Source organism: Chionomys nivalis, chromosome 7 (genome assembly GCF_950005125.1).
Source record: "Chionomys nivalis chromosome 7, mChiNiv1.1, whole genome shotgun sequence".
NCBI lineage: Eukaryota > Metazoa > Chordata > Mammalia > Rodentia > Cricetidae > Chionomys > Chionomys nivalis.
Window position 1 is genome coordinate 49,173,547 of NC_080092.1, and position 27,177 is coordinate 49,200,723.

Below are 27,177 nucleotides of genomic sequence, written 5' to 3' on the forward strand. Positions count from 1 at the left end.
CTTAAGGAACTGAGTTTCATTCCCAGAATCCACATTAAAAAAAGCCAATATGGCCACCTGTGTCTGTAACCCCATCACTGGGGAGGCAGAGGCAAGCAGATCTCTGGAGCTTGATGGTCATCAGTCTAGCCCAACTGATGAGCCCCAGGTCCTGATGAGAGGCCCTGTCCTTAAATAACAAGGATCCTGAAAAGCAACATCAGAGATTGACCTGGGAAACACAACAAAATACACATACACACACAGCCCGCACCGTGAGTGCATACTTGAGTGTGTGCGCACATACACACACAGTCCGCACCGTGAGTGCATACTTGAGTGTGTGCGCACATACACGCACAGCCCGCACCGTGAGTGCATACTTGAGTGTGTGCGCACATACACGCACAGCCCGCACCGTGAGTGCATACTTGAGTGTGTGCGCACATACACGCACAGCCCGCACCGTGAGTGCATACTTGAGTGTGTGTGCACATACACGCACATACAAATGAGAAAGGAAGGGTTTATTTTGTTTCATTATTTGAAAGGATGCAGTCCATCATAACCGGGAAGGCATGGTGAGGGAGTATGGGGCAGCTGGTCACATTGTATCTGGAGAGAGGGGGGAGGGGTTGGGTGAGGAAAGCCAGTCTGCTCCCCAGGCTTTTCAGGACCTCTGGCCTGACTTACAGTCAGTCTAAGCACACTTAGACTTCATTTTCTTCAGTTAAACCTCCCCGAAAGCAACTTCCAGTGATGTTGAGAGCTGTGCGTTTCTGTGACTCTAAATCCAGTCAAGCTGAGGGCGTTTCAGAGTTTGGTTCTTTGGATGGTTGCTACACACCTAGTGTAACATTTCCAAGTCCTGGAAAGTCCAAACTCTGAAATGTTTTGGATTCCAAGCATTTTTGATAAAGAATATTTATCCAAACGTACGTGAGAGCATTCAGAGAGAGAGGGTAGAAAAGTCCCCCAGGAAGAAAGAGAAGGAAGAGAGCTCATAGGGCTCTGGTGGGGGAGCCACCTGAATCAGGAGGAAGAGACAGGCCCTCTCATCAGCACCTGTGGTGGCAGCTGGGCTCTGATGACCTTGGCTTCTACTAATTGTGCTCCTTAGAAGAAAGTCAGTCCCCTGAGAGTTCAGGACACTGGCTGCCAGGATTCCACTCTTTTTTAGCCCTTAGCTGCAGATCAGATTCCAATAGATGGGCCTGGCACATGAGAACTCCCACAACCCTGGGAGGAGGTGGGAGAGAGAGGGCTGCTGTGGCCGGAAGTCCAGGGTGCCTGTCTGTGGCCCCCGCAGCATCTGAGCTGTGTCTCTGTCCCCACAGTGAATGGATACCACGCATCAGGGACCCCGGCGCACCCTCCAGAGACTGCCCACATGAGTCTCCGAAAATCCACCGGTGATTCCCAGGTAAGGTGCTGCCAAGGGAGGTAGGGGCAGCTGAGTGTCTAGCTCAGGAAGGATGTAGTTGGGAGTCAGGCAGGAACTGTGGCCCTCTTCTGCTGTCAGTGGAAAGTAGCCCAGGGTTGCCCTAACAGTTCTTGATGAAGGATGGGTTGTAGAACTGCAGTTCGTTGGTTTTCTAGAAATCGAGGGAGATTTGGTGGAGGAGCTAATGGATTATAATTGTCAAGGCAGGGAGATCCACTCTGCTACCCACAAATTCAATGAGTCCAGATTTCCTGTCAAGTTAGCAGTGTGAGCCAGCCAGGTCATTGTCCTTGCCTATCCCCAGTCACATCAGAAAAATGTGACCATCTCACTAACATGGAGTAAGCATAGCTGTAGGAGGCAAAGAATTATGTGTGCTTTTACTTTTGAGTCAGGGTCTTATGTAGCCCTAGTTTTTGATCCTCCTGCCTGCAGCTCCCAAGTGCTGGCATTACAGGTATGCACACCATACCCAGCTGAAATATGTTTTAAGATTTCCAAACTGCTGTCCCCATCAGAACCGACACGTGTGACATCATGAGATGGGAATCATTAGTATTCCCATGAGCCTGGGACCACAGAGGAGCAAGCTCATGAGACTGAGTGGAGGGTCATAGTGGACCCAATAGAATATCCTATGATTTCCTTGTTTGCAGGAAGCTGCATCTAAGCAGGGGCTCTGGGGGGGGGGGGGGGGTGGAGGTAGTCTCCTTACAAATTAAGGGTTTCCTAAGGGAACTTCCAATCCCTGTCATGCTTTCTCAGGAATCAGTGCAGCAGCCCTTAGGGGTGATGGTATTTATGGCCGATGGCCACAGTAGTAATCCTTCTGAGAAAAGTAGCTGTGTATGCTGTGGCCTCCGTGTGGTCACTGAAGGAAAGACCCTGGACTCTGTGAGTGCCATCAGCTAAGCTGTGACAGCCAGCTTCAGTGCAGCCAAGGGTGTTGCGTTTGGAAACTTAGTAAGCTGTCCTCTCGGAGCCGAACATTGACTGAGCCCAGGATCAGTAAACTGTGGTAGAAAACTCAAGGCCCAGTCTTAAGCAGGCCTTTCAAGTCTCTTGACTCTTGTGTACAATCTGAGGTGAGCAGGGTGTGCATTCCCAGACAGTCCCCAGATGCCAATAGAGGTACTGCTACTGGAAGCCATGTCTGGCTACTGGGGACTGAGGTTTAGTTCACAGTGCACAGGGCTGTGCCTGACACCATCAAATCCCTGCTCACTTCACTTGTCATGAATCAACCCTGACGTTGTGTGTCCTGTTGAGCCACCCTCTCCATGAGCCGACGAGTGTGTTGGAAGGGAAGATGACTCGTCGTCTGACTTGAGAGCGTTTCTGAAGACATGAGCCTGCCCTGCTGCAGCTAACCACAATTAAACCATGTTGCTCCCCCAGCACCATCAGGAAGGACACTGGAAACAGCTCCCCATTCTTCCTTCCCCAATGAGATGTTGCTCCCCGACCTCCAGAAGTATTGGGAAACTCAACCATTTAATACATGCTTGCTTCTGGGGCAGCTTAGGATCTGGAAGCTGATTTAATAGTGTGCTGTAGGCCTTGGACAGAGGAATTTCTCCTCCTGTATCTGTTCTTGGAATATACTCAGAGATTTATATGTATTCTGATTTCTATGGAAGGCCATTCATACAAGTATTATTTATACCCCTGGAATACTGGACCCGATCTAACTGTCCAACAGCAGGGGACAGGCAGAATGGCCTCCAGTGCTGGACATCTAGCCCATCAGTGATATTACCCAGTCAATAAAGAGCATCCCCTGAAGAAAATGTAATGACTCGAGAAACGCTTCCTACTTAAATCAAGTGGAAGGGACTGGAGAGATGGCCGGGTGACCAAGTGTACTGTTCTTCCAGAGGGCCTGGGTTCAAGTCCAAGCACTCATGACAGGCAGCTCTCCACAGTCTGTAACTCTAGCAGCTGGGGCTACTAGAGCCTAGCTCCAAGGGATGGCACCCTCTTCTTACCTCCAGGAGAACCTGTACTCCTGTGTGCATGCGTGTGCACATATGTGCGTGTGTGTGCATGTGTGCAAATGTGTGTACACATGTATGTGGGCATGTGTGTATATGTATACGTGTGTGTGCGTGTGTGCAAATGTGTGCGTGCATTGTGTGCGTGTGTGGACATGTGTGTGAAAATGTATGTGTGCAAATGTGTGTGTGCAAATGTGTGCGTGCATGTGTATACATGTATGTGCATAAGGGGATACAACCCTATTTAGAAGAAGGAAAACTGAGCTTCTGAGAGGAAGAAAGACCAGAGAGTCCATGATGGCCTAACTACATCTCAGCCCAAGTTTCTCCATTGGGGACATTTGGTGACATCTTTGATTTTGATTGTCACCACTGCAGAGTCAATGAATTCAATGAGTAGATGCAAGGGATGTCACTCACTGTACAATGAGCAGGGCAGCCTCCTCAGCAAGGCGTCGTCTTCAGCAAGGCGTTACTAGCTTGAATATACGAGTCGCGTTGAGGTTGCAAAAGCTTGACCAGAGGACACGAGTAATTTTTATTTTGTTTCTCATTTCTTCAAGTTTCCTAAGATCAACACATTTCACTTCTATAAAAGGCAGATACACTCTTAAGTTAAGAGAATAAAATTTCCCTGCTGGAGAGAGAGCTCAGATGGTGAAGAGCTTCTTACACAGCCTGAAGACCTGAGTTCAATCCCCAGACCGCATAGAAAAGACAGGCCATGGCAGGGATCTTGTAATCCTAGGAAGCGGGGATGGGAGGATTGGTGGGGTTCACTGGCCAGCCTGCCTAGTGTAGTTGGTGAACTCTAGGGTGATGACAGGCCCTGTCTCAGAAAACAAAGTCTAGAATGATTGGAATTGACCTCTGCCTCACCCATGGTATGCTCATATATATGTGTGTACACATACACACAGAGTTGGGGGGGGGTGTGGTGCTGGGTTCCCAGGGAAGGCCAGCTCCAAGGCCCAGGCCTGGTACACAGTGACTGTTCTACATAGGCAGGTTAGCAGAATATTCTTTTTGGATAATAACCCTGAAGTTAAAGCCTCATCAAAGAAACAAAAATAAACCATGTAGAATACATAGAAAGGATAAATCTGCATCTACTTCCTGCATCCCAGAACTGTACAGTAGATTCTCTAGGATTCTTTTAGGCTATGAAAAGACAGCATTTGGATAGGGAAGCCGCTACTGTTTAATCCGTGTGTGCACCTCTGGAGCTAATTACCCAAAGAGCTCTAAAGGCTAACCATCAATAGGTTGAGAGCATCTCCCTTAAAGACAGCAGGGCCCAGCAGATGTTTAAGCGTACACAGCATTCTACAATACTCAGGGGGGTTATTCTTCATCCCAGGCTGTCAATCCCAACTCTCGATTGCTCTTGATAATAACCGAGTGCTGGGGGCATGGGTCAGTGGTAGAGTCTTACCTACTGTCTCCATGGCCCAAGGTTCAGTCTCTGGAATGTGCATGCATGTGGACAATAATTGAAATATGATTGAATGAAGAGCTACTTGACAATTTGAGAGGCAGGATTTGGGGTCACCGTGACCAAGCCTGTGATTTGCAAAGTACCTGCTGGCTTCTCTCTCTTTAAGCAGGTGAATGGGAAAGAATGGTAGCAGGGAGGGGCAGGAGCATCTGATGTCCCTACCATTCTGTGTCATAAATAGTACCCATGGCAGGGTGCCCAAGAGCTCCTGAGGGTTCTGTCCAGTCTTGTGAGACCTGGGTGGATGGACACAGGTGGTTGTGGTCTGGTGCCGCCCAGTGGACAGCTTCAGTACTGCAGTTATCAAGGGTGCTGCCTCTTGGGTCCTAGATAAAATAAACACCTTCCTGGTTGGGAGAGAGCCCAGGGGTCAAAGGCTAATAACCTTGCCAACCTCAGCAGAAGCAAATCCTAGCTTGTATGTTCTTTTCCGGCACACTTTACCTGAGCCTTTTTGTAATCTGTCTTTCCACTATTCTGGCTTCATGACTACCCCAGAAGACACAAAGAAAAGGAGGAGGGACTCAGGACTCAGGGCATGGGCACCCAACAAGATGTGTTGAAGAAGGCAGTTTAATTGGAGAAAGTACAGAGTTTCGGCATTTCTGCAGCCCTTCCCCAGGCCTTTACTCCAGTCATGCATGCCCCCTTGCACATTTAGGCCTTTGCTAGGCTCTGAGGTTCAGCAAGGCTCCACCTTAGCCGTGGGAGGACAATGGGTCAAGAGTTGTTTAATCTCATCAGCAGTAAGGGCATGAGGAAGTGTGTACACTGAGAAGCCAAGCTAGGGATGCTGAAGGCAGCAGTAATGGGCTTCTTAAGAAAAGATGCCAGACTAAAGAGGGGAAGGCAGCAAAAAGGGTTGCTTGACAAAAAGATGGGGATAGGAAATGTTCCAGACAGACGGGGACAACGTGTAGATGCCTAGAGGCAGGAAGGAGGGTGAAGCTTTCAAAGAGCCCATAGAGGCCAAGTATGGGTCATGGTATGACTTACTAAGTTGGTGGGCACAGGAGGGCAGAGTATGGGACTGGAGGGGTCTGCATGGCCCGTCCCAAGGAGCCCAGTGTTATACCAACAATTTTGGGAACTGAAGAGGGTTTTTCTATAGGACATTCCTGTCAGAGAGAGGCACAGGATCCAGGAGATCCTTGGTATAAGGAGAGGATGGTATAAGACACTTGGGAGAGGGGCTGTCGGCCCCTCATGACGTCATTCACGGCTTAGCAAGTAGTGTGTGTTCTTGGTGACAATAGAGTTGCTCGGGGACAGTCAGGATACCAGCATGTGGAAGTGGCAGTTAACTAAAGTGGGGGAGAATCAGGCAAGGAATGCACAAATCAGGAGGATCACCAAGTCTCTAGTTTAAAAAATAAAAATCCTGCAAAAAGGAGGACTCTTTGGAATCATAGGCAAAGTGTGAAATGTGAAATTATGTACTGTAGAGATCTGTAAATTTATGAAAGTGGAGGGCCTTCCATAGCAAAGTCCCATGGACCTACCATGTCACTGGCATTAGGCCAGTGTTGGTTCATGAATGGTCTCATCCTGCCTCAACACCCACCCTTTTCTTAAAGCAAAATTCCTGACTGATTGTGCTAAATCAATGGTTCTCAACCTATGGGTCACCACCATCAAAAAATGCACATTTCCTGTGGTCTTAGGAAACCCCAACCATAAGTTTCTTTTTGTTGCTACTTCCTAACTATAACTTGGCTACTGAGTGGTGTCTCAGTTCCTAAGACCATTGGAAAGATGTGTCTCTGATGGTCACGACCCACAGTTTGAGAACCACTACTCTAAATGTGAGTATTTCTAATTGTAAATCAAGGGGGAAAGATATCAAAGTACCATTACCACGCCAAGAAAACACCGGTCTGATAACATTACCATAGAGACTCCATAGTCGAATTCTCCAGTAATCCCTAAAAAACCATTTACACCTGCTTTTCTCTCCAGTGCAGGATCCAAGTAAGTGTTTGACATGAAGATGTTGGTTACTTTGTCTCTTTAGCCTCTGTCTATCTTTGTTTGTCTGTCTGTCCATCTACCTCTCTCTCAAACACAGCTTTGTTGAGACACAACTAATTATTATTATTATTATTATTAAAGTTCCATCATTTAAAATACAATCTGGGGCTACAGCTCAGTAGGTTACAAAGGAGAGATCAATTCATGGTCCTGCGAAAGAAAAAGAGGGAGAGGGGAGGGAGGGACCGAGGGAGTGTGCCAACCAGGCAATTCATTGTTTTTAACAGACTCATAATCGCACAGCCCTTATCGCAATGAGTTGTAGAGAATTAACATTACTCCCAAGCCTCCCCCAAGAACGGGCTGTTACTAGCCTACTTTCTGACTCCAGGCCGTCTTTTTATGGCGTTTTATCTTCAGGAAGGTCAGCTGTATGTGGTCCTCAGAGGCTGATTGCTTTTACACAGAACGTGTTTGATGTCGGTGTTGAGTGTGCTCAACTTTTATTCCTACGGCTGAATAGTCTGCCATGATACGGCCAGTTTTGTCATCTCGCTTGCTTCAATCTCTTTGTCTAGGCTGATATCCCAGAGTTTTTCTTTCGCCTGCCCTCACAATGACTTCTCGTCTATGTTGTGAAGAAGACTCCGAGTCATTGTCTTGTAGGCCGACCTACATTCTTAATCGGCTGGCTTTCTCCTCCTTAGACCCCAGCTTGGGGTTTGACAGGAGCTCTGTATGGGGTGAGCTGCCTGCCGCCTGTGGCATCTCTGGGGACACACACTCCCAGGCCTGTGCCCTGCTGGGGAGGCTCCAGGTCACTGAAATAACTTCTGGATTTATTTCATTCATTTCCCTTTCTGATTGGTCAGTAACCCGCGGGGCACTAGTACGACACCGTGTAACTGTCCTGCCACCTGACAGTCTTCACTGATTTTAGACCGTGACAATCACAGTCTCAACCCCTTCGACCCTGGGATTTCCGAGCAATGAACTCTACGTACGTTTTTGTGGGTCTTCTGGAATAGCATGTTCCCTCTGCCCACTGGGGAGTGAACCCACTGAGGTCATTATTATTCCTACTGAGCTCAGGTGGTACCCCACTGTGGCCTTTGGGGGTCATCTTTAGAAGACTCCTTTGCCCTTTTGTTATCTCCTCATCATTATTTGAATTCTCTTGTATTTGTTGTTCCTATGTTTCTAGGAACCTGCATTCCCCTCAGTGGGGAATAACAAAAGCTACCACTAGGGGGTGACTCTTGTAGGCTTTCTTGCCTCTTAGTCCCTCACACCTCCAGTAACAACAGCAGCCATATTCTGACTAGGGCCAAAGCCACTGACCCCTGGCTGCCCATGACCAATCCTGGACTGCAGTAGGCACCCAAGGATGGTGGCAGATGGTCCCTAACAGGGAGACTTGCTAAGAAGAGAATCTAGCCCTGAGGTGGGACTGCTCCTTTTTTGGCAGGTATGGGCTTGACCAATGTGGCTGTGGAGAAGACCCGTGGAGAGATCTTGTCCCTGCCTTTTCTTGATGACTGGTACCCAGGGCTCTTGTTGAGCATCCTCTGCTTGTCTTCTGCCAGGGGCACTTTTTGTGAATGTCCCGGAGGAGAAATAGTAGCTTGGAAGGATGCAGGCCAGACCAGGCGGATATGACAATGCTTTAAAAAATAGATACAGAAGCTGGCCACAAACCTGACATCACCATAGCCTGTCAGGGTGGCATAGGAGCTGCCACAAGCACAGGTGCCTGGATAAAGAAATTAAAGTTGGTCATATCAGTGTGCCTCCAGTGAGGGTTCCAGCTGCACAGGGTGGAAGCTGGCTAGAGCTGTGTGAGACCCGGTGGTGATGGCCCATTTTACAGATGGAAACCCCAAGGTTCTAGGAAGTCAGTTCCATGGCCTTCATCTCAAAGTTAGTCATCCATGAAAGGATGCTCCTTAAGGTTGCTTTCCACCAAGACCTCTAAGGATGTGAGTTTTCTCCAAACAGGCTCTTTACCGGCCCAAGCAAGACAGTAAGGCTGTCCATAGGAAGGGTCTGTGGTGAGCTCCAGTTGGCCTGGCTTGCTGATGGCTTCCTGATGCAGAAGCAGCCCTCTCCCAGGTGTTCACCTAGCCAGAGTCCAAGGCTTGAGTATGACTAGAATCATCTTGTTTCCCTGAGATGCACTTGTAAAGCCCTTCATACTTTTGGACTCATGCCAGCTCCAGAACATACACAGAGTGGTCACCCATGGTGCCTCGAGGGAGCTATTTTCAAGGGCATTGTGGGACCCAAGACAAGTGGCATCTCAGGATTCTGTCTGGGGAAGCCGTGGAGTGGAATCCTGAGCGTAACTGCTAAAGTCTCAGGACTGAGCGTTGTCCCGTATTGAATGTGGCACTTTTTTTCAGCTGGCCATTCTTGGCCATCTCCACCAACACAATAGTGGGATCTGGGCATCACCTGTGGGTGCAGAGGCAACCAAGACTCCAGTTTTCTTGTTGACAATGGGGACAATATAAAAAGTCACTCCAGAAGGGTACTCTGCTTGTGAGAAACCACCGCGACTCCCAGGCGCTGGCACGATGGCACGTTGCCAAAGTGACTGAGCAGCGCCCTGTGCTCATTCCACGCGCATTCACCATTTGCTATTACGGACTCGGGAGGGTTCAGAATGCGATGTCATGTGCTGAGTCTCCTGTGCCCTGGTGGGGTGGGTAGTGGAGTGGCCTACAATCTGCCTTAACTCTCTGTTCCCCTGCCATTCCAATCCTCTGCTTTGGCACTGTGGTCTGGTTACCAGCAGAGGGCAGCGGAGGGGTTAACTCCCCCAAATCCCAGTTGGAAAGGAGAGGAGGGGAGACCTGGTTTGCTGAGGTTCTCCGGGAGCCTGAACTCAGCCTTCCTTCTACTTTGCCTGAAGCCTGAGCACTCTGGAGCAGCTTGGACTCTGAGATGCACTTGCCTGCCCTGGCCCAGAATATGGTGACTCAGGAGTTAACCGCAGGCTGACACCCCTGAACTTCCCCAGCTCAGGGTTCTTAACCAATCCCTCCACCCACCTGGGGAACGAACGGGAATGGGGAAAAAAATGTCCAACATGGAGAACAGCTTTGATGATGGGTCTCACCTCTCTCACCAGAACCTGGGATCCTCGTCGCCGAGCAAAAAACAGAGCAAGGAAAACACCATCACAGTAAGTGGCTTGACTGTTGGTGGGGGGAGGGCCCCAGGGCTGGGGCTTTGGGCCACAACTGGGCTGTTGCCGTGGCAACGTGGACCGCCAAACCCAGAATTGATGCTCACTAGGAAATAGAGAAGTTGCAGCCAAAGCTTGGGTTTAGCTGAAGTTACCCCCATCCCTTCCCTCTGTCAATTTCCCCTTTTGCTTGCTCTCCCCTGGCGAAGGGGTGGAAGGCAGGAAGCTGTAAGGAGACAGAAGCTGCTTCTGCGTGGTGGGCAGGAGAAGGTGCTTGTGGGGGAGCGAGTTGAAGGGGGTGGAGTGTGCTGTGTGCAGAAATGTGACATGGAAATTACAGCCACGGCAGGGTTGCTTTTGTGCAGGGAAACTTCTGGAAGATGTCAAAGTTAAAAGCAAGAAAAAGCTCCCTACAAATAGTATTTCTGGGAGTCCCCGACGAGAAAAGCTCCTGTCCAAACTCTCAGGGATCCTCCCCAGTGCTAGCCAGATATGCCTGTGGAGATGGAGCATGGGCCCAACTCCTCCCTCACAACCCCGTGATGCACTGGGGTCAAGACATCTCTATCCTAGCCTCTAAGGAGGGAGCTGCCTAGATTCTTAGCCAACAACCCAGAGAGTTGAGAAGTGAGGTCTGTGCAGATATGCTATCCTGGCATGAGTTCCTGGCACGACTTACGACCTTGGGCTCCTTGTCACCCTGTTCTGAACTGCCCTGACTACCTCTGCAAAGATAAAAACCTGAGTGGGTGCATCGGACCATTCTACTGTGCAGGGAAGAGAGAGCCAGACAAACAGTAGTAGCAAACAATCGTAATAACCTGCCGTCAACTTGTGCCTGCTGGTACACCAGGATTGCTCCTAGGGCTTGCTGCCTGCAGTGTCAGCCGTGGTTAACAGAATCGACTCCAGGGGGATTATACACCTGGACTCTGAAGCCAGAGTATCACTTACCTCACTCACAAAGTTGTGCCAAAGTTCGAGCTAGTTCCCCAGCCTCTGCTGGTGCCTGTTTCTACAAAGCAGGGAAGTAAGGGCTTTGACAGTGGGGGAGTTGGGTGACTTGGTCCATAATCGAAAGCACCTAGAACAGAGTCGGGCATGCACCCCGTGCCTGATATGCATTAGCGTGGCCACCACACTGTACACAGACAAGGAAACTGGGGCACAGTGTGGCACCATCCCCAAGTCACCTAGCTAGGAAGCTTCAAGATTCAAAAACTCAGCTTGTGCCAACTGGCAGTGCCCCTCCTGAGCTGGCATAGGTCCCTCAGGCCATCACCCTGCCCTGACCCTCCGGAGTCTCCTGGAAACTGGGCAGGGCAGCTCAGCTTGCTGCAACCCTGTAGCAGCCACAGCTTCTCTTTCTAGAGAATCTAGAGGAACCTGGTAGGGCATAGGCCGACCTAGGTTCAGACTTTGGAGGGCATGGTCCTTATCTTCACATTGCTACTAAATGCTCCAAAATGCTGAAGCAAGAGGAGAACTCCTCAGAGCCAATAGAAACGGGGAGAAAGGAAGAAGAGAAAATAAGAGGGAAACACATTTTCACATTCTAGAAACAAACACCGAAGTGAAGAGAGACGGGCCGTGTTGCACTGGCTCTTGTCTTAAAGGCACATGGTGATGGAGCCCAGAAACAGACCCCTGGTGGGTCCTTGCAGCCAGATCTTCTGAATATGGCCCGACTTTGCCACTTGTCACTCCTGCCTGCTCCTTCCCTCTGGCCGAGATGGTCTGCAGTATGCAGTTGGTACAAAGGTCCTGAGACACTGTTTAAAGTGTGGATTTCTGAAAAACATCTGTAGATGGTCTCTCTGGGGGCGAGGGCCAAGAACTGCATATCCCTCGACACTGGAGAGGGTTGATGAGAATGCTTACACCCTGGAGAACTGTTGCTGGGAAAACTGAGCAGAAGAGGGAGTGGCTACAGGTCACACAGCAAGGGAGAAAGAAATTCAGAACTCGATCACATCCGGGTCTCCCTACTGCCAACCTGGTTGTTTGCCCATGTGGGTACCCCAACCCTTTATCACTTCAGACTGAAGACCTGAGTCATTTTCCTCATGTGGTACCCTATCTCCACACCCAGCCCCCTAGCTCCATGTGCAAGCCCCGTAGAGCTCAGCACTTCTTCACGGGATGGGACACCTAGAAGGCTGAGACACCAGCTTCCTGGAATGTGGTGAGCAGTTTCCGTGCCGTCTGACCTGGGAGGCAGCCACTGACAGGCCCTGCCAGGGCAGGATGCATGTCCTCAGTCAAGGAGCAGGGACTGAGCTGGATTTGAAGTTCAGTGGCCCAGAGCTAGTTTAGAAGAGCAGCCACATGGGCCCCTGGCAGCAGATACAGGGCTGGCAACCATGCCTAGGTCTCATTCCTGCTGTCAGTAGTGTTAGGTTGGCAGGTGGGGACAGGGCACTGTTTGATTGGGAGTGACTGGCATTAATGGCCGCTCACTGCCCTCAGCATAAACTTGACACATCAAGATATAGAGGGTTTGAGCAATAATGGCAGGGAAGGCCCGAGGCACAGTCTCCTGGAAGGAGGAACTAGAGGGCCCTGTGGTCCTCCACTTGGATGCCCAGCGTAATGAAGCATGGCATCTTGGGAGGGAGCTAGTGGCTGGAGGGAAGCCCATGGGATCCTTTCCAGTCTTCTCACTCTCCTGGGTCAGGGTCACACAGCGTCCTTAGCTGCAGCCTGGGTTACCAAACTCTGTAACCTTAGCCCTGAAGGCTGGAAGGAGACTATCACCCCGCCCTGGACACAGACTGTGCTGCCCTACGATGAGAGCAGGTGCCCCGTCTCCTGTGTCAGCCCCTCAGGTGGGTCACACATGCGTTTTGCATCCCTGGTGGCCCATCCAGATAGATGCCTGACCAACTGCTGCCGCCTCCTTGGTGCCTTCAGTGACTGTCTGGGAGCAGTTCTCTTGATCTGCAGCGTACCTCAGTCAAACAGCCCCTGCAATAGGAAGCGGCCCACCCATGGGGGTGGGGCAACGGTGTTTCTCCATGTGGCTGTGCCAAAGACTAGGGATCCCCAGAGGAGACAATAGAAGTGGCCACACCACATACACACACACTCCTCTGTTTCCTGCTCAACAACTGTGTTTGGCATGAGCAGGGCCTAGCTACACTACGCCCCAGTGAGTTGGACAATTCATGTGCTGACGGGATTCAGATGCTAGTCTGGACCTAGAATCCTAGTCTGGATTCAGGCCATGACTCTACTACCGCATACAAGCTCTGGGATCTGGCTTAAGTGACGTAACCTCTCTGTGCTTCGGTGGGTGCCTTGCATGGCCGTTATGAGGACTGTATGAGTTCACGGCGAGACTCGGGACATGATTAGCGCTTGCTGAGCGTAAAGTAAATCCCTGGGCCGTCTCCTGTGCAGCTACAGGAGGAACTGAGGCTCCCACTGATGCCAACAGACTGTTGGAGGAGGCACGCCTTTTCTAAGGGTGCAGCTGTAAATTCCTAGCTACTGCCTGGCGATCTCCAGGAGGGGAAAGGAACCTGCCCATGGAGATATTCGTGGAGAAAGACATGTCCGGCTTTCTCTTCCTTCCTGGAGTATTGTGGCCCTGCTAATGGAGCTTTGTGGTTCAGGGACACAAGAACCTGTGTCCCTGTGAGGCCTGAGCGTCACAGAGGGGCAGCAAAAGAATGATGGACTGGTACTTGAGAGGGTATTTGGGTGGCACTCTCCTGTGCCCCTCTAGCTGCGTGAGAGTGGCCTGTCAGCCTCTGTGCCTCATCTCCTCCCCTGTGCGTGTTTGCACCACTGTTGCAGGTGGACATTTTTGCTCTGGTTGCTTCATCATGCCTCACTTACAACACCCTCTACTGCTGAAGCCTCCTGCTCTCCGGAATCCTCTCATCTCCCTCCTTATAACCCAACACCGTCAGCCAGGCCAGGCTCCTCATGTTCTCACCTGGGCAGTTGGCATTTGGGGTCAAGGGCAGTCCTGAGCCTTTCCCGCCCTGGGACCACAGTCATAGTCTTTCACCTCTCCAAACTCTGCAGCCTCCATCATATGGCGCTGGGCACTCTGTCCGTGTCACACTCACACTAGACCCTTGGTGGCTGTCTTCAATACAGATATCTGGACACAGCTGCCGGAGTCCCTCTTGCTTCTGAGCCAAACTCAGCATACATGTGTGTGAACACACACACACACTCAAGCACTCATACACTCATACACACATATGTGCACAAATACACAGAGATACACACACACTCAAGCACTCATACACTCATACACACATGTGTGCACAAATATTTCTTCACACTGAACCGACTGGGGCAGAATTCAGTGCCTTTGAACTCCAAGGCACTGTGACATTCCTGGCCCCCTTCCTACCATGTCATCATGCTTCTTCCCGAAGGAGCCCCTGCCTTATCTCACCAATGTCAGTGTCCTGGAACAGTGTACTTTTCCTTCTGGATAGCACTTCTGGGTCTCCTCACCCAAGCCTGTGAGGGCAGCTGCTGCTCCTGACAGCTGGCAGGCTGGCAGGGCAATGCAATGACAACCACAGGCTCTCCTGCCCTTAAGTCAGAGGTCCCAGGGTCTGATTCAGCTGACATGGGAGTTTGCTGGTTGGCCATAGTGTTTTGTTTCTGTTTTTAATTTTAAACTCAAACAATTGCCATCACTGAAAGCTTGAGAAAATTGACATACCAACCCCGATCTCCAGCTAACCTGGAATCAGCTCATAGTCTGGTGGCGTGGAGCAGGAATCTGAATCTGCCCATGAGATATGTGTCCACAGCCTGTAGCCCCTGCCCAAGGCACAGGCTATTTCCCTCCTGTCTTGGTTATAGATTCTGTGTCACAGGGGTACCTGGATGTCTGCATGACCCTCCTAGGTCAGAGCTTGAAGACAATCTGCCACCCCCTGCGGGTTCCCGGTTGGCTCATCCTTTTAGCACCAGAACTCCCCACTGTGACAGATGACTGGTCTGTGAGGAGAGGTTGGAGGAAGATGCCTTGGTGTGAGGCTGGGGAATTGCAACCCCATCAGAATAGCAGCAAAGCCACTCCCACAAAGGGGGCAAGCCACTCCCACAAAATGGGACAAGCCACTCCCACAAAGGGGGGTCAAGCCACTCCAACAAAGCCAAGGCAGCTAGGGAGGATCACAAACACAGCTGGGAGAAACAATAGCTTTAAGCGCCCAGAAACTTCCACACCACACTCTCCATCCTTAGGGTCAGCCCCAAGCCTGCACACTGGATTATATGCTTAAACTGTGGATGTTCATACCACAGACATTTCAGTATAACCTCTCACCCCCGACCCTCAGGAGCTATTCTTGGTTCTTCTTAAAAACAAAATCAGATTTAGCTGCTGGCTTCCAGTATGATCCCACACAGGACATACCAAACACACAGATATTACCCCACTTCTTCGTACAAATGGAGTACACTGTGGTATTAAAACCATTCTACACATCATCTGTGTACTACTGTGCACTCAGATGCACTCACCCCTTAGCAGTGCATCCAGGTACTATTCCTCATCAGTGGAATGAACTCTATTGCTGTAGCACTGATTTGTTTTTCACGCATGCATTCATTGTACGTGGCACTGTGTCTTACAAGGTCGCTAGCCTTCTGCCACTCCTTCCTGGGTGCTGGGGCTGCAAATGGTACCACCACTTCTGACTCCTCTCAGACTTTCATTATGAACTCCCCCCGTTGGACAATGCGGTTCTGGTCCAGCCTTTGACGGCACAGCCAGTGTGTGGTAGATACCAGGCACATACAGCCCTGCACACATGGGCAGTTACATCTGTAGAAGGTCTCTAAGAAGCACAGTGGCTGGGTCGCAAGATCTAGGCATTTACAATTGTAATAGATCCGATTAAATTCTCACCAGAGAGCTTTCCCTCTTCGTAGCCTCTAGGATGGGTGTGGGGACCAGTTGCCTCCTATTGAAAGTACCCACTGGCTGCTGGTGCAGGGGAAGATTGCTGAGTACATTCCACCAAAGTGGCCCCGGGGAGGTGTCCTTTGTGCTCTGGCCACTTGATCCAGCAGTGACAGCATTCTCTTTCTCTGCAGATAAACTGTGTGACATTCCCTCACCCAGACACAATGCCTGAACAACAGCTGCTCAAGCCGACTGAGTGGAGCTATTGTGACTACTTCTGGGTGAGTCCTGCCTCAGTTTCCCTACTGTGACCCCAACAGCAGCATACACCTGGGAAGGGTGGAAGGGGCCTTTCTTGTTGAAGCTGCAAAGTGTGGTGTCCAGTTTGGCATCTCAGACGGGACTTTTGCTGGATTCTGGATCATTCTGACAGTCCCAGGAAATCTGTGTGGTTTTCCTGCACTGTAACGTGGAAACCACAACCAGAATGCCAGAAAGCTGAAAGACAGCTCCCTCCAGGGCTGGATGGAGGCAGGAGACTAGAATTACTTTTAATAAAGAAATCTGAGCTTCAGGCCTGCTCGACACCACTGTGAGTGGCCTTGGGGACACGCTCTGCCTCTTGGCATTTGCTTTCCCCAGCCGAGTCATGAGGAAGTCGGGTACAGGAATGTATAAACTGTCTCTTTCAGCACCCGCGGCTCTCAAGTCCTTGTGGATTGCTTAGTGGGTACAGAGTTGCCTGTTGCAAGATGAAAAGTTTCTATTGATGATGGATAGCAAAACGTCACCACCTCAGTCTCAATACTCTTAGTGTCACTAAACTGTATATGCACTTAGAAATGACGATGACAACAATAAATCTCACATTATGTATATTTTCCCACCGTTAAAATGATGTCTTAACGTGTATACACAGTCCCGTAGGTCAAGGATGACAGAGCTAGCCCAGAGCACTTGCGTTTTGAAGTTGCAGGGACACTGACCCTTCTGCAGTCATAGTGGTGAGGGTTCATGGCACCTCGGCCGTCTGTGGAAAACGACAAACCCTCTACAAGGCACTTTCGGGAAGACCCCAAGGAACAATCAGTAAATAAAACCTCTTCTCACCATGGCACAGAATGGATTATCTGCCCTCTTTTTATATCTGCTAAATACTAGCCCAAAGTGTTTTTTCTTTCTCCCAAATCCTGCACCCCTTAGGAAGCACACAAAGCTTCCTGCTTGCCCCTGTAGAGCGGTCCTGCTACTCGGGCTGTCCTGCTTGTAAGATAGAGGTCTGCAGAGGACATGGGAGCTTTAGATGACCCAGGAGAGAGATGTGTATGCAGTAAGGAGATGGGAAGATTCTGGAGGCCTGAAGGAAGACGTGTCTTTGCTGTCTGTAGTAGGGAGGTACTGAAGGAATTTTAAGGAAGACTTGTGTGTAACCTGTGCTGTGCCTGTTGCAGACGGGAATGGAGGGTGAGAGGCGAGTGAGTGGACCAGGAAGAATGGGTGACAGCTGCAGAGATAAAGAGTGGCTGTCATGTGTGTGGAAGTCATCCTTAGGGCTCTCGGGGGGAGACAAGAAAGCCGTGGAGCTGGTCAGAGCATGTGATCCTGCCTGTTGTCCACTGGCATCCTGGGGATGTCCTTCTTTTGCTAGTTTGGGTTATGTTGAGACCGCCTGGCCACCCTGTGCATCTGTTTTTCAGGGGTTGGAATCACATGCCTACACCGCCATGCTTAGTTAAGAATTCTCACCTTAACCTGAACTCTGGCTCCTGGTCCCTCGGTGGTTTTCCTTTTCTGACTGTCAAAGCTTTTTCCTTAGTAGAAACATCTCCTCGATGACAGTCTTTGGAGCCCACTGTTCTTGTAGGTTTTTCTTAGAGCCAATGAGTTGTTCAGCCTGTTTACCCCTGAGGGAAGCAGGTTTGGGCTTAGTTATTGGGGTGACTTCCTTGCCTTTCTATCAAGATGTAGCATCCACAGCATGAAGTGAGCACACCTTAAGCATCCATAGAGAAGCCTCAGGCGGGCATGGTGGAGATAGAGAAGCCTCAGGCGGGCATGGTGGAGACAGAGAAGCCTCAGGCGGGCATGGTGGAGATAGAGAAGCCTCGGGAGGCCATGATGGTAATCTCCCTGTATGGAAAGGTGTTAGTGGTATGTCTTGGGTCAGTGTTGCTGAAAAGAGTGTCACTATGGTCAGGGCCCATGAAGCTCTTCCCGGTGAGAGGGGTTTCTGCAAGCTGCAGTGGCTCCCTGGCAATGATCTGCAAGGGATCCTAGAAATGCGGAAAGCAGCCTGCTCCCAGATGACTGGGCTTTTGTTTCTTCCTAGGCGGATAAGAAGGACCCACAAGGCAATGGCACGGTGGCTGGGTTTGAACTGCTGCTGCAGAAGCAACTGAAAGGCAAGCAGATGCAGAAAGAGATGTCCGAGTTCATCCGGGAAAGGTGAGACCAATGCCCATGCAGCCCTGGAGCTGGCCACCACCAGGCTCACTCTGAACTCTGGACCCCAGGGGAGTGGATAGCTGGTCATGCTCAGCCCTGGGACAGATGTGGCCAGCAGATATGTGGTGTAGACATGGATAGTGCACAGATAGCTACACATCTTTGTGCCTGCACACTCACACACCTTCATGTACAGACACTTGCACAGGCATGCTTTTGCATACCTACACCCTTGTGCACCTATACCTGCACACCCATGTACCTGCTCACACACATACCTGTGCATCCATACCTTCATACATGTCTGCACATCTATACATTTGTTTGCTTGCCTACCCACATCACACACACACACATCTGTACATTTACACACCACACACTTGCATACTTACACACCCCTACATCTGTATACCCACACACCTGCATGCCTACACACCCCCATCAACACATTTTTTTCACAAACATATGCTCAACTTTCCAGCTAGTGTTTCCAAGACTTGCTGCAAATATTCATTGCAAATAGCAAAGAACTTTTCAAAGTATTTCTTCGTTATAACACTAGTAATTGGGTAATAATGCTTTGGCATTTTTAAAGCCCGTTTTTTCCTTAGGAGGCCTATTTTCCATTTGTATAATCAAATCTTTATGTTATGACCCATTAAACTAGTAGGAAATTGGAAGGCTGCTTTGTTCAGATGCAAGAAAACAGAAGCATAAAGCAGACAAATAGGAAGCAATAGGAGCTGAAGCCTCAATGTGCATATGGTTTTCACTCATAGCAATGTTCTGTTGACAAATGAATGGTTTCTGTCATCTCCGGCCACTGAGGTTTCGGGGAAACAGCGGAGGGAATTCAAATCCCTGGAACCTTTCTCAGCCCGCCTTTGGAGCTCTTGGGGAAGCCATCTGAGGCAGGAAAATCAGGCTGTGGGGTTGGGACTTGCAGCTTTGCTGGGCTGAGGGAAGTGGGCAGGAGGTGGAGATAACACAGACGGCTCACAGCAGAGGCCCAGGAGGCAGATGGCGTGTGCACCTCCCTCTCCTGGCATGTGCACTTGGCCTTGTGGCATGATAAGATCCGCTTTCTGGAGATCTTGGCCCCAGTATGAAGTTGCTGCAGGGTAGAGGTCCGCATAATTGGGGCTGGAGGCAAAGGCAGGACAGAGATGGGTTAGCGAGAAACTTGGGAACTTTCGGACAGGCTCCAGCCAGAAGTGAGGGGTGAGAAGGTGTGCAGAAGCTTTAGCAGGTCCAAATAGTCACTCTGTCTGGGTCCCTGCATCCTTTGGGTCTCAACACCCTAGCAGGCGAGAAGCACATGCTGCAATTCCATGTACCGGGACTCCTCTATTCTCTGAATGAAGGCTGGAAGGACTGTCTAGGGCCCTGCCTTCAGACCACCTCTGGTTATCAAAGCACATCTCCGCCTCCCACCATGGCCCCAAGAGCCTCTTAAGACATGAACGTGCTGTTGACAGCCCACGTAACATGGATATGCCTAGCTGTACAAAATGTGCCCCAGAGAGTTGCCTTGGAGGTATATGGAAGGTTTTCCCCTCTGGGGAAATCCAATGGGATTGCAGCTCTGGACCCTACCTGGTTTCCATGGAAACACTTGCACCCTTAGCAATGATTTGCAATCGAAGGCATTGTGGGTGGGAAAGTGGAGGAAGATGTTCTCTTCTTGCTTCTGTGGGCTGAGGCCATCTGGGAGTGTGTGATCCTGAAACTAAGGGATGGAAGGGCTGGGCACATCCTGGGCATCCCTGGGAGTCTGTCCCAAGGTTCTCTTGTTCCTGGAAGCCTCTCATGTCCCACCTTGTGCTTGGAGTGGTGCAGATGACATCTGCCAGCAGTGGGAAGCAGAGTCCGAACCAGTCCTTTACTGGGTACTTGCCAATGTGGGTTCCCCCTGTGTAAACAGAGCAGCAAGCACTACAGGCTCAGGAACTCATATGTTAGAGGGTCTCTTTACAAGACTGAGGCACGGCAGGGTGTGGTGGGTCCAGCTCATGGTCTACACTGCGGAGCAGATACATCCGGGTTTCTCTCTTGGCAGGATAAAGATTGAAGAGGAGTATGCAAAGAACCTGGCTAAGCTCTCTCAGAACTCCCTGGCTGCCCAGGAGGAAGGGTGAGTTGGGAGGAGAGTGGCGGGACTGGGGAGGATGAAGGGGCACAGAGAAAGGGATCCTCACTCACTTATCAGCAATGTTGCCCACTTGGGATGGAGAGATTGCTGTAGGCCTGTCAGGCTCACCATGGGGTCGGTACCTTTGAATCATTCATAGTCAAAGGTAGATCCTCATGACTTGAGGTAGGCACTCATGCCTTAGACAGGGACAGGTAACTCAAAGTGGATACCCATGGCTCAAGATAGGTTTTCACAGCTCAGGGTTCAGACTTGTGGTTTATGGTAGTACTCATAATTAAGTGTTTTAGCCCCAATTTCAGCACTCTGGTGACTGAGGAATGGGGGATTAGAAATTTTGGGACAACCTGGGCTACATAGCAAGGCCCTATCTCAGATAAACAAACAAAAATACTGGTGCTCCTGACCCAAAGTGGGCACCCATGACCTGAAGTCTATGTATTCATACTCTAGGTTATCCCTCCTGGATATTTACTTTAGTGACCTGAGTCTCCTAGGTGCTGGAGCACATCAGAGCTCCTTTGCACTGTGCCCTGTAGCTGAACAGCACCCTCTAGGTGCCCAGCTCTGTCCCCCTTCTTCCAGGGGGAGACTAAGTCTGAGAATTTCCTATCCAGCCTTTGAGAGTGCTTTCGAGAGCCCCCAGGCAAGGCCTCATCTCCTGAACCTATGGTGACAGTTCAGATGGGGTTAAGGGACACTCCCAACCCTCCCAGCCATGCAAGGATCTCCAGTGGGAGAAATCTTGCAGATATGGATGCCTTCTTTTCTGTCTTCAGAGCCCTGGCCCTCGTGATCACTGGGAGGCATGTCAAACGACACAGGCACTGTGCAAAATAGCGTGGCCTTCCTCAAGAGAGAATCAGAGAAGTAGTATATGTCGCCACCCCTTCCGAGGTTTATACCCAAATGAGTCAAAAACAAGGAGTCAAACAAACATGTTCAAACTAGTACTGCTCACAGAGACTCCAAGGTAGGAATGGCCCAAATTTCATCAGGAGGTGAACAGGTATGCAAATCACGGTGTGCTCACAATGGATACCCATGGATGCACAATGAGATATTATTCACCCATAAAAAGGAATAGAACACTGAGACTCACCAGCTTATGGGTGAACCTCAAAAACATGATGCAGAGTAAAAGAAGCCAGCCGCCGTGGGTCACAGAGTCTATCGTCCCAATCCTATGTAGTGTCCAGAATAAGTAAAGCCACAGAGGCAAAGCTCACTGGCTAATGATGAAGAGGGAAGTGAGGAATGAGACTTAGTAGGCATGTCTTTCCATTCAGGGTATGTGTGCGCTGAGGCTGCTCTAACAAAATTCAACAGACTGGGTCGCTTAAACTGTAAGAACATGCCTGTGCGTGGAGGTTTACACGTCCGCAATCCCAACACTCAGAAGGCAGAAATGGGAAGATCATGAGTTTAAGGCCGACCTGGGCTGCATAGTGAGATCCCTGTCAAGAAAAAGAACAGAAAAGGCTTCTATTTTGTCTCTGTTCCAGAGACTGGGAGTTCAAAGTCAAGGTTCAAGTAGGGTTGGTGTCTGGCATGGGCTCTCCCTTGGCTTAAAGATGGCTGAAAATTCACTGTGGGCTTACATACCATCCACTGTGTAGGTTGAGATCAGGAAGTGGGTCTTATAAGGTCAATAATCCTATTGGATCAGGGCTTTGCCTTCTAAGCTTAATTGCTGCCCCGTCCCCCTATCCTCCATCAGGGTTTCAAGATATGACAGAAGGCTAAGGGGAGGGAGGAATGGCAAAATTTTCTTTCTGATGGAGGATGAAGGGTTTGGAGCCATCAAGAGTAGGCCGTTCTCCAGTGTGGGTGTTGCAGACACTTTTCCATTGCTCGCCTTAAATGGGATAATTTTGTCACAGTTGGTTTTCACCTCAAAAGAAAAATGTTCAAGGCTCCTGATGACCCCAACAGGGTCCTCAAATGCTGCCTCTGTTGTCCCACCACCCTCCAGAGGTGAACCTAAGAAAGAAGGCGGGATCCGCAGGGAGCTCTGATGGTGAACAGGCCGTAATCTGCCTCGTGGCTGGAGTCTGCCTAGGATGGAGACTTTTGCCAGTTGAATATGGCTTTGATTAGGGCTCCTCGGGGCTGACTAAAACCAGGCCATCTCCTCCCAGTTAGCCACAGGATGACCCAATAGGGTCTGTGTCTCTCTCCAGACAGGAACATGGTTAGCTGGCTCCTGGCCTCACCTACTGCCTCCTCAGCCTGGGACAAGGCAGGAAGTGCACAGGAAGTAGCCCTGCCACCAGAGAAAGCAGTTTCCTGTGGGTCCCTGTGCTTGGCATCACTCTATGGCTCTGGAGCCTTCCTGCTTCCACCCCCTCGGCTTGGGCTCCTGCCAGGTACATTTTGTCCTGCCAGCACACAGCATATGCTCCTAAGCTAAGCAGCCTGCTCCTCACGCCAGAGCCACACACACGAGCACAGTCAACCACACAAGCTCAGGTACAGCTATCCCTGCCGCACATATGTGTGTGTGTGTGTGTTTGCATGTGTGTGCGTGCATGTGTATGCACACACACACCCCGCTACTGCTCCACTGGCAGGCACAAAGTCCAGCACTGCTGTATCTTGCACCCACAGTGCTGCTCTAGACATTTGGCCCTGTGCACTTTGAAGGTTGGGCAGGGATTCAAGAGCTCGGAAACCCAAGGGCAGGTAGGGGACACTTGAGCTATCTGGCAACTTAGGTATGCTGTCCAGTTTCAATGTCACAAGACATGTGCACACTGGCGAAGCAGCAGCCTTGGGTTTCTCATTCTGCCTTCAACCTTCTCGTGTGTGGAAAGGCCATGGAATGTTGGTCGTTCTTGGCTGGAGTTTTGCCAAGAGCCTATGCCGTGGTTTGGCATGCCTCAGACTATACATTGAGATCCACGTTCAGCTGACAGTTTTTATTTATCTCTTTCTCATCGGATGCCATCTTCAAATGAGGATTTCGAATAGCTTTTTCCCAAACATTTAAAATTTATTTTTAATTAACATATATTCATTTAGACATATCGACAAGGCCTAGTTCAGTAGTTCCGTACACTGGAAGTACTTTGGAATACTGAGGAGAGGAGGACATAGGCATGGGGCTGAGCCCATCTGAAAGTTAGAGGTGACACTCTTCTGCCTGGGGCATGCCAGTCCTGCAGGTAGGGCTGAAAGCATTGTCCAGGATGGGAATGGTGCCACTTTGCCCCCAGTACCCTTGAGCTAACATTCTCAGGTCACCATGCCTGACCCTAGCCAGTTACCCCATGTGCTCTGCTGGCAGCAGGCTTGCGGCCCTCTCCCAGGGCCTTTGCACACTCCTGTATTTCCAGGACCCTCTGGATGTCACTCAGCTCTTAGGGCAGCACCCTTGCACGTGATGGCGATGGCTTCTTGGCTGTCAGTAGGAAGTTAGGGTCAGCATTGAGATCCCATGGGAGTGGCAGGAAGTGATAGTCAAGATTCCTTCTTGCCATGTGACATCCAGTTGTCGCCACATCATCTCCTAACATCTGCCTGAGGACTAGGGACAGAGCTCCATGGTGGAGCCCTCCCCTGATATGTGGGAAGCCCCAGGCTCCTTTCCCTAGTGAACTACAGAGCCATGCCCCTGCAACTCAAAAGCCTGCCCTTTCCATGTGGCTGTGCCTGAGAGCCTTCTGTGTTACTGTAAGTGAATAATGTATGCAGGAAAGAGATCAGTTATGGTTCTGAAGACTGGGAGGTCCAAGATCAAGGGCTAGCACCTACACACTGCCCTCGCATATGACAGAAGCCACCACATGTCAACCACATGGAAGATGGCCAGCCTAGGCCCCCGAGCATTTTGTATGGCCCCAAGAGTCCCCACACTGCTGTGCCAGGGATGAAGTCTGCTGCACATGGTTTGAGGGGACATCTTCTGTTCACCCCTGACTCATATAGCTGCCATGACAGTTCCCCTGTGGAGTGAGGTAGGGGAGCCCAGTTCATGCAGGTCTTCAGGACTGTGCATTCTCCTCACAGGTTCCCAGGTTCCAGGCTCACATAGCATGGTCACCCCAGACCCACCTAGTCTTTCTCTGATGGGACCCCCGACAACACTCTTCCTTCTTCCAAACTCTCTGGATATCAATTGATGGTTTCTCATGCACACTCACCAAGGCCAGGCTAGTGCTGCCACCAGCCAGGTAGGGAACTGGATCCCTAGGACAGATCTGCTACTAGCTGCTGCCTTGGAACCTGAAAGTGTCATATCCAGTGCTCTGCTCCAGCGGGCTGTCTTCTGATCAGCTTTTGCCACTAACATTTAATGAATTCCCCAGGGCAGGTGGCTTTTGCTGGCTGCATGAGAAGTCTGGAGAAGGAGTCGGCCTTAGAATGGCCTTAGGGCTGAAGGGTCCAGATAATGAATTCTGTATCTTGGGGCCTTCAGAAGTCTCCAGGACTCCAGGAGATGCCTTCTGTTTGGAGCATCTCTTTGGAACAGAGGGATGGTACAGTTTAGAGTGTGCACTGTGAGCCCCAGTGGGGTGCACAGTCCAGAATCTGCTAGAGAGAAGCCATGCCTCTGCAGATGGCTGGGAGAACCAGTGTGTGGCTGCACCTGGGATGTCCCCGGACCCAAGGGACCATCTGTGCCTCTCCTGGAGGCTAAGTGACTGAGACCTGTGGGCTGGCTGCAAAGGAAGGGCCTTCGGAAACAATTCTGGCTTTCTTCCTTTAGTTACTAGCGTATATTTGTCCCCTCAGCAGCAAACCAGGGTGTGGAGCAAGTCAAAGGTTACTGGGGACAGTGATGGCCATGGGGACAGTGATGGCCAGGTGTCAACCCCACTGCAACACAAGCTATGGAAAGACCCCCACCCTCTCACACCTCCCCCAAGTCCTTGAGTGCCTCTGGATTCCAGATATTTCTCCTGCTACTGAGATATTTACTGCTATCTTAGATCCAGAAACAAGGCTGGTTTACCTTGGCCTGGGTAACTGAGTCTAGTCAAGCCCACAGTCTTGAATGTTCTATACCTCCACGAGATGTGGAGCCTAGAACCACTATCCCTTCTTAGGAAGGACCGTAGCTTTGGACCAGAGCCCTCACTGCTCCCTCCCCCGTGTCTTGCAATCTAACAAACTCTTTCCTGTTGCAGATCCCTGGGAGAGGCATGGGCCCAAGTGAAGAAGAGCCTGGCAGATGAGGCTGAAGTTCATCTCAAGTTCTCGGCCAAGGTAACCTTTCGCTCCTTCCAGAGTTAGACCAAAGCATGCTGATAACTGGTTACCAACTCTCTGTAGCTCATATTGCTTGCCATTTTGCATGGCACCAAATCCCTAAATAGAGAGTTTGCAGAAGATACCCTTAGCTCACCTGTAGACACTGTCTCCATTGAACAGACAGCAGCAGAAATGACCGGAAGTGGGCACCAAGAGCACAGATTAGAGCATGGTGTGGGTGTTGGGAAAGGATCCCCTTTTCACATATAAGTCTAGGTTTGTAATAATTAATACTTACTATAATGTGAGCTCATTTAATTTCTTTTTTAGTCATGGCTAATTTAACAAGCAGCTCACAGCGAGCTCTCAGGAGCCATGGAAGGCAGGATCTCAGGGTCTGTGTTGTGTTGTAATAGTGGATGCCTCCTAGTTCACTCAGTGAACCCCAGCCTCTCTTTGTTGGTTTCATAGGAATGGATTGAGATGGTGGTCTGCTCTGTGCCCATAACACTAGGCTATGTCCAAGGGAAGATTTTTAAAAACCGATTTGTTGCTGCAGAATTTCTGAACGTCCCCTACTTCCATCTGATCCCAAAGACACTAGGACCAGGACTTTACGAGTTCAGGCATGAGTCTGTCCTGGTCACGTCACTATTGTCAACACTGAACACCTGTAAATGACGCTTAATAGCTACCTCCAGAAGAAATGAGTAAACAGAGCAACAGTGGGGGCTGTGACCCCTTTGGGGATCCAATGACCCTTTCATAGGAGTCGCCTAAGACCGCCAGAAATCACAGATGTTTACATCACGATTCATAACAGTCCCCAAATTATAGACGTGAAGCAGCAACGAGAGTAGTTTCATGGTGGGGGTCACCACAGCATGAGGAACTGGATGAAAGGGTCACAGCCTTAGGAAGGTTGAGAACCACTGCGCAGGGCTTGCTGGTCATCTCCTCCCGCCCCCAGGCTTTCAGCTCTGTTCTGCCTCAGGATTTCTCCCCATTTCCCAGTGAATGTTGTCTCTTCTCCCTGTCTTATCTCTCCACATTTCCTCTCAGACTCTTGGCTCCTTCTACGTGAGAGGTCACCTGAATGCCTCAGTGAGAATTCACACTAAAGCCTCTGTGACTGACAGGCCTGCCCACTAGCATGCACATGGGAGGCAGAGGCAGGCGGATCTCTGTGAGTTCGAGGCCAGCCTGGTCTACAAGAGCTAGTTCCAGGAGAGAAACCCTGTCTCAAAAAAAACGAAAAAAACAAAAAAAAGGAAGAAAGAAAGGAAGAAAGAAAGAAAGAAAGAAAGAAAGAAAGAAAGAAAGAAAGAAAGAAAGGGAATGACAGGAATGATACCTACCATCTTGACTGACCCTCTCTTCCCTCTGACTTCCTGCTACCACCCGTAACCACCACAGCC

At 50.2% G+C, this 27,177-nt stretch overlaps 1 protein-coding gene across 8 annotated transcripts in view; it reads left to right on the plus strand.

Annotated features, from left to right (window-relative positions):
- Positions 1-27,177, plus strand: part of Gas7 (growth arrest specific 7) — a 222,847-nt gene that overhangs the window by 179,876 nt on the left and 15,794 nt on the right. For 4 of the 8 annotated variants that reach the window (XM_057773633.1, XM_057773634.1, XM_057773635.1 and 1 more), the window contains exons 4-9: positions 1,317-1,402; positions 10,023-10,076; positions 16,158-16,247; positions 18,296-18,411; positions 20,471-20,545; positions 25,696-25,774. In XM_057773633.1, coding sequence (XP_057629616.1) covers positions 1,317-1,402; positions 10,023-10,076; positions 16,158-16,247; positions 18,296-18,411; positions 20,471-20,545; positions 25,696-25,774 — 500 coding nt within the window. The remainder of the gene's footprint in view (positions 1-1,316; positions 1,403-10,022; positions 10,077-16,157; positions 16,248-18,295; positions 18,412-20,470; positions 20,546-25,695; positions 25,775-27,177) is intronic. The other 4 variants (XM_057773639.1, XM_057773641.1, XM_057773640.1 and 1 more) reach the window with 1 other exon arrangement.